Source organism: Trachemys scripta, chromosome 16 (genome assembly GCF_013100865.1).
Source record: "Trachemys scripta elegans isolate TJP31775 chromosome 16, CAS_Tse_1.0, whole genome shotgun sequence".
Classification (NCBI taxonomy): domain Eukaryota; kingdom Metazoa; phylum Chordata; order Testudines; family Emydidae; genus Trachemys; species Trachemys scripta.
The window spans coordinates 27,765,671-27,773,368 of NC_048313.1; the positions used below are offsets into that span (position 1 = coordinate 27,765,671).

A 7,698-nucleotide genomic window follows, 5' to 3' on the forward strand; every position below is an offset into this window, starting at 1 on the left:
CTGCTCCCAGTCCCAACAGCGAAGGTTGAGCGTTGTTTTTCCTCATTGAATAGAATTTTGTGTTCTGAAAGAAGTGGCCTTCTGCCTGATCAAGAGCATGTCATGAAGGGCTGGAAATACTGGACACATGAGAAATCACCAAAAAGGAATGCACTGCATGCGAGAAGTTCATTAACAGAGTTGTGCAAAATTACAACAAGAAACCAAGAAGGATGTAGATATCGTGCTCCATAGTAGGCGCATGTAGCCAACTTTAATTTGTGTGAGGATTTAAAAACGAGTTAAATCTAATAAAATGGTGGTGAAACATTTTTCAGATTTGACTATGGTGCCATAAAGCTCACTTTCACCCTAATGGTCTCACCCCTCACAACCCACCCTGTATTTCTGAACACCCCCCCCCAATTTCAATTCCTGGGGAAAACACTGCTCGCTGGTCCTTCTATACCCCTCCTGTGTGCTGCTGGGAGCCTGGCACCAGGGATGGGAAATAATGGGCTCAGGGAAAGGGTTGGGACGGCTTTGTGGCCTGCATCATGCGGGAGGTCAGACTAGATGATCATAATGGTCCCTTCTGACCTTAAAGTCTATGAGTCTATCCAGCAGCCCCCCCGCCGCAGAACGGGGCGGGGGGGGGGGATTTCTGGTTCTCAGGGCAGAACATTGGCACCCCAGGGGGATGAGGGCTCCCCTGTGCCCAGCCCCTCTCTGCTTATCCAGGCTGGAGAAGGGGCAGTCGTGTCCCAACATCTCCCTCACATGCCACCCTGCCCTCAGGGAAAGGGCCTGGGCGAGGGAGCTGCTCTGAACACAGTAAAGTCCAACCATGACCGAGACAGCCAGGCTGCAAAGACCCCGCAGCCATCCCCACCATTTCGGGCCGGGCCAGTGCAGAGAAGTCACATGAATTCTTTGCATCCATCTTCACTGCAGAGGGCGGTGGGGGTGGGGGGGATCCCCATTTCAGAGCTATCCTTTCTGGGCCACAAACCTGAAGCACTGTCTCCCACGGATGCATCAATGGAGGAGGTTTGAGAACAGATTGATCAGTCACTGGGACCAGCTGGCATTCACCCAAGAGAGCTGAAGAAACTCAAATATGAAATTGCAGAACTACTAACTGTGCTATGCAACCTAGCGCTGAAATCAGCTTCTGGACCAGATGGCTGGTGGCTAGGCAGAGGACACTGATTTCTAAAAAGGAGTCCAGAGACAATCCTGGCAATTACAGGCCGGTAAACCTAACCTGGTCAGTAAACCAGGCAAATCGGCTGAGACTATAGCAAAGAACAGAATTAGCAGACATAGTATGTTGGGGAAGAATCAACACAGCTTTTGTAAAGGAAAATCATGCCTCACCATTCTATTAGAATTCTTTGAGAATTCAACAAGCACGTGGATGGGGGGAATCCAGTGGATAGAATATGCTTCAACTTTCAGAAAGCCTTTGACAAGATCCCACACCAAAGCTCTTAAGCTAAGTGAGCTGCCATAGGATAAGAGGAAAGGTCCTCCCGTGGATTGGAAACGATAGGGGAGGAATAAATGCTCAGTTTTCACAATGGAGAGGTGAACAGCGGGATCCCCCACGGATCTGTGCTGGGACCAGCGCTGTTCAATGTAGTCATAAATGAGCTGGAAAAAGGGGTGAACAGTGAGGTGGCAGAGTTGGCAGATGATACAAACTTATTCAAGCAAATTCAGCACAAAACTGACTGCAAAGAGTTACAGGGGGAATGACACGAAACCAGGTGACTGGGCAACAAAATGGGAGCTGATAAGTGCAAAGTACTGTAATGCACACTGGGAAAAAACAATCCCAAGTGTGCCTATGCAGTGATGGGATCTGCATTAGCTGGTCCCACCCAAGAAAGATCATGGTCTCATCATGGAGAGTTCTCTGAAAACATCCACTCAATGTGCAGCAGTAGTCAAAAAAGCAAACAATGTTAGGAACAGGGTAGAAAATAAGACAAAATATCACAGAGCTTCTGTGGTGTGCCAACACCTGGAATGCGGTGTCCAGTTCTGGTTGCTCCATCTCAGAAAGGATATGGTGGAACTGGAAAAGGTTCAGGGAAGGGCAACAAAGATGGTCAAGGGTATGGAATGGCTTCCAGAGGAGGGGAAACTAAAAAGACTGGGGCAGTTCAGCTTGGAAATTAGACAACATGGCCGGCCGGGAGGGGAGGGGAATCTAAAATCACGAATAGTGTGGAGAAGTGTTATTTACTCCTTCACACGCTACAAAAACCAGTGGTTACCCGATGAAACAGACAGGCAGCAAGCTTCATACAAACAAGAGGAAGCACTTTTTCCACACAACGCACTGTTAACCTGGGGAACTCATTGCCAGGGGACGTCGTGAAGGCCAAAAGTATAACAGGTCTCAAAACAGGAGTAGATAAGTTCCTGGAGATTAGATCTATCAATGGCTGTTAGCCAAGATAGTTAGGGACGCAACCCCATACTCATGGTGACCCTAAGACTCTGACTGCCAAAAGCTAGGGGGGGAGACAGGGATGGATCACCCCACAATTGCCCTGTCCTGTACACGCCCCATGAAGCCACTGCCAGAGACAGGTCACTGGGCCAGACAGACCATTGGGCTGACCCAGGATGGCAACTCTAATGTACCAACGTTTTTGGCTAAAAAAGTCTGGTTTCGTGTCAAAGGCAACGCTTCCATTTTGATTTTTTTCTTTTTTTTGTTCAAAATTTCCTTCATTACAAAACCCCAAGGAAACATTTGGATTTTCTCTGATTCTCCCTGCATCACCATTTTTTTTTTTCCAGCACAAAAAATGCAAAGGATGAAAAACGTCACAGCTCTAGTTCCGATCCTCCCCAGCACACCCTCACCATGCTGCGGTCATGGGCATGCTGAAGGCCATGAATACAGAGCAGCAGCTCGGTGCAGTTGCCTCGGCGTGATTCTGGAGTAACCAGGATAAGGATCCAGCCAGGCCCTTTGGCTTAGGCCTTGTCTGCCCTGGCATGTGGCAACCCCCAGTGCCAGGCTGGGCCCCTCAGCTCTGGGTGGGGGCTCTTCGTTGTCATTGGTGGGGCAGACAGGACAAGCTCCCCTATAGCTAGGGAGCTGCTGGATGGGCCCATACAAGACATCCTGGCCCCACTATGCACCTCCGCTCAGAGGCCATCCGGGTGTTCCCAATGGGGGGCGCTGGGCCCACTCTCCCAGCTACCCCAGAATAATAGCATCATCCATCTCTTACCTAGCGCTTCCCAGCCGTAGATCTCAAAGCACGGCACACAGGGGCCCAGTCTCATTATTCCTGTGCTGTAGATGGAGAAACTAAGGCGCAGGGAGGGGATGAGACTTGCCCAAGATCACTCAGCAGTTCAGTGGCAGAGGTGGGAATGGAGCCCAGGTCTGCAGAGTCCCCATCTAGTGCTCCATCCACTAGGCTGTGCCGCTTCAAGCCTTCTCCCCCCACGCCGCCAGACCCGCTCCCGCCCCAAGCCAGTCAGCCCAGCAGCCTTCCCGGTGCCAAGAACCAAACTTTTATTGCAAAAACACAAGCTATAAATAAGAATTGCACTTGGGTTGGGGGAAAGGGGAGCCCCTGCACAGGGCTCTGTGGAGATTGGGGGAGGGGGGCCTCCAGCTCAAATTCGGGTGGGGGAGGGGACCATGGTGCTCTGTGCACATTGTGGGGTGGGGGGGGGAGAGAGGAAAGTCTCAGTGCCCAGCAAGTTTGAGGAACTGGGGGGTGGGGGCGAGATGAAACCCCGGCAGATGGGGCCTGGGGTGGGATTATGCCCACAGATCAGGGGAGCCTGTGGAGACCCCCTGTTCTCCATTAACAGCAGGGATCCAGTCCCTGGCTGGGGCTTCTTCAGGGGAGGGTTTATGGACCAGCAGCCCCAACCCTCTTCTCGTTTACCCCCGCTACCCAACTGGGGCCCCACCCCTCCCAGGGCATCAACCCTCCTAGAAGCGGTGGGGTGAACTCTGCAGAGACGGATCCCCGGCCTGCCCTCCAGCCCCAAGGGGTGGGGGTGGGGGGGGAGTCAGGGCTGAGCCGCCTCCCCTCGCTAAGGCGAACGAGCCTCCTGGGCCTAGAATCAGAGGAGTTTTAAAAGAGCCAGTGGTCAGTTAAAATACAATGGGCCTGTTTGGGTGTCAGGCCTGCCCTGACACCAGGGTGAGGGGCCCAGCAGGAGGCAAGTAGCCAGCACTTGCCCCCTGCACCTCAGGAAGCCACACAGGGGCTGTGCTACTGTCCCTGCCCCCCCGGGCTGCCCCAGTGTACGGGCTCCCTGCTGGCGCCAGGGCAGGGGAGGGGCGCGCAGGCCGGGGAGTTCAGGATCTGCACCAGCAGGTCGGTGGCCAGGGTGTGCGAGGGCTCCTCGAAACCGATGGTCAGCAGTGGCTGGAAGTCACCCGTGGGCTGCGGGCACAGCACCCTGCAAGGAGAGCGAGGGGCACGTTACAGCCTCTGCCCAGGCCCAGGGGCGCCCAGCCCAGCCGGCGCCCGCCCTGCCCAGCCCCCGTCCAAAGCCAGCCGGGCCCCCACATCCTGCCAGGACCACACCCACCCACCACCAGGGGCGCCCAACCCAGTCAGAGCACCCAGCTTGTCCTTGCTCCGATCCACCCAGCCACTGCTCTCCTCGCCCCTCCCTGTCTCCTGAGCCCTCCTGGCTGCCCCTCACCCACCTGGCTACCAGACCCCCGCCCCAACCCCGGGCCCCCTGTGTCAGCCCTGGCAGGAGGTGGCGCTACTCTCTGTTCCCTGGTCCAGGGTTACTCAAGGCTCACCCCGCGGTGCCTGCAGCTGGATGGGTTTGGGTGCTGCCTCCGTAGGGAGGGTCTCGGATGGAGACAGGGTCACAGGGATGTGGGGTCAGCTGGGCTGGACCACGTCACCGGGACTGACACCAACCCCCCCCCCCATAGCAGCTCCCCACCTCTCACTGCTGCAGCCGGGAACTCCCTCCCTGCCCCACAGCCCCCTGGCCCACACCCCGGCACTCACCACTGCAGGACGTCGGAGGAGTGCTCTGCATCGGGGTCCAGGGGCACCCAGCGCCCGATGGACCAGAGCTTCTGCATCTTGACGGCATTCTCCCTGCCCGTGTCCCGGAAGCACAGGAAGTAGCTGCAACAAAATTCGGGGGCGAAGGTCGGGGAGGGGTCGGACTGGGGCGAAGGCCCCCCTGGGAGATGACCTGGGGCAGCAGGGCTGAGGAGGAACCTCCAGGGAGCAGGGGTAAATTGGGGATCGGGGGAGATGCCTAGCAGAGGGAAGGGGTGCCAGTTGGAGGGGCACGCAGTGCCCAGTGGGAGGCCAGGTGAACCCCTCCATCTCCTCCATCTACACCTGAGCTCCCTGCTGCGCTCCCACCACAGACACCCCTAGGTCCCTGCCAACGAGGCAGGAAGGGATGGTGGGTGGGGTTGCCCCCTAACCCGGGGCTCAGTGAATCACTGCAGCTCAACATCAAATCTCCCTCGGGCCCAGGCCCCACTCCCAGGGCCCAGCAGCTCACTACTCGGTGCGGTGCCCCCGGCGCCGCCCCCCGGCGCCCGCCCCTTCCTCCAGAACGTCCAGGTTCCAGCGCATCTTCTTGTAGAGGTTGCGGGGCAGGCGGGCGGCCGTGTAGGGCGCGGAGATGCAGAAGCGGAAGACAGAGAGCTGGCGCCACTCGCTGAGCCAGAAGCGGCCGCAGAAGAAACATGAGACGCTGGGGGAGGGGGAGAAAAAACAAACAGATGGGGTAAAAGCCCCCTCTCCACCGGGGGGAGCCGTGGAGGGGCTGGCATCCTCGGCCACCCTGTAGCATAGTGCCCCCTAGCACTGCATGGGGCATTGGGGCTGACTGCGAAGGAAGAGCCCCTCCTACTGAGCCCCCCACCCTGCTCCCTGCAGCACAGCGCCCCCTAGTGCCATACTGGGGCATTGGGGTCAGCACTGACTGCCAGGGGAGAGTGCCCCCGGCTGGGTTCCCCACCCTGCTCCCTGCAGCACAGCGCCCCCTAGCGCCACCACACAGGGACACTGGGGTCAGCACGGACTGCCAGGGGAGAGTGCCCCCGGCTGGGTCCCCCACCCTGCTCCCTGCAGCGCAGCGCCCTCTAGTGCCACACTGGGGCATTGGGGTCAGCACTGCCTGCCGGGGAGAGTGCTCCCAGCTGGGTCCCCACCCTGCTCCCTGCAGTGCAGTGCCCCCTAATGACGTACAGGGCTCTGTGCTGACTGCGAAGGGAGAGCGCCCCCTGCTGAGCCCCCACCCTCACATACTTGAAGGGGTCGGTGTCCTCCAGGGAGACGAAGCTGAAGGAGGCGTACATCAGCACCAGCTGCTCCAGCCGCAATGCCAGCTGCTCTGAGATCTCCAGCAGCTGCAGGGGAGAGAGACCGGGAGCCTCTGGGCATGGGCCTGGCACTGGGGCAGGACCCCCAGGGAAGGGTGTCCCCCAGCGCCAGGCAGGGAGGGACCCCAAGAGTCAGCATTCAGTCACAATCAACAGCTTGGGTGTCGGGGCTGCCCTGATGCCGGGGCGAGGGGCAGGAGGAGTCACAAGGAAGCCTTCCTGGGATGGGCAGCCCAGTCCCCTTCCTGGTCTTACCCCCAGGAGGGCTGCCACCCCTCGTCTAGTCACTGAGCCCGATGGCAGCTTCCTGGGTCCTGCCAGCCACCGGCCTCCAGGCATCCCTGCCCAGCGTGTCTAGGGCAGGCTGGTAACCTAGCTCCTTCTGCCCCCCAACAGAGCCTGGCTAGAGGACGGGTACTATTCGCTGGAGCCCCTCCCCCATTTCTTTAGTGAGGACCTTCAACAGGGCTGGACCCAGTGATCCAGTCGACACCCCAGCCGAGCCCTGCCCCATCCCTCCCCAGCCACGCCCCACACTATGCCCAGCTATCTAGCCCCCCCTTGAACCCCTAGCCCTCACCCTGCACAATGCCCCCACCACCACCACTGCCCCACGCCCTCTGGCCCAGTACATCACCCTCAGCCTTCAGTTCTGCTCCTGGAGCCTGTACTCAAAGACACATGACAACATCACATCCAAGGTACCTGTCAGTTAGCTCTGAGCTGGGGGTCCTGACTCCCAGCGCCCCTGCTCTAACCACTAGACTCCGCTTCCCTCCCAGAGCTGGGGGTAAAACCCAGGAGTTCTGACTCCCAGCCTCCTCCACCCCATCCGACACCTTTAACAGGAGAGTAGAGAAGGCAGGTGACCTTTTGCCCCTGATGCGGGGCAGATGCACCCCACTCCCCCCCAAACCCTCATGCAGTCATCTGTGATCCCCCCCTCCATCCCCAGCCCACTCACCCTCTTGCGCACGGATGCCTGCAGGCCGCCCAGGCTGGAGTTGTAGCTGCGGGCGGTGGACTCCAGGTATTCGAAGTAGGGCTGGCACATCTGCAGGAAGGTGGGCACGGCCTTGGCAAACTGCTCCTTCTGCATCCTGTCCCTGCTGGAAAGGAAGCGGGCACCCAGTCACAAGGGACCAGAAGAGGCTCGTTGGCACCGATGGCAAGCGGAGAGCTCCCACCAGCGCCAGGCTGGGGCATGTGGGTCAGCAGTGACCGCAAGATGAGAGGGCCCCCTACTGCTCCCTGCAGGGCCTTGGCTCCTCACCATCCCCCTCCTGGCCCTGGGTATCTGAGTTTGCATCTCCAAGGGGGTACCGCACCAACACCACTCCCCATTCTGCCCTGGG

At 58.5% G+C, this 7,698-nt stretch overlaps 1 protein-coding gene across 1 annotated transcript; it reads right to left on the minus strand.

Annotated features, from left to right (window-relative positions):
• Positions 1–4,241: 4,241 nt before the first annotated feature.
• C16H19orf67 (chromosome 16 C19orf67 homolog) lies at positions 4,242–7,472 on the minus strand (the record flags this gene model as incomplete). Its single annotated transcript, XM_034792834.1, has 5 exons — positions 4,242–4,431; positions 5,004–5,126; positions 5,518–5,712; positions 6,270–6,370; positions 7,308–7,472. Coding segments are annotated over 5 exons (774 nt in total), but the record flags the coding sequence as incomplete, so codon positions are not given.
• Positions 7,473–7,698: the final 226 nt, after the last annotated feature.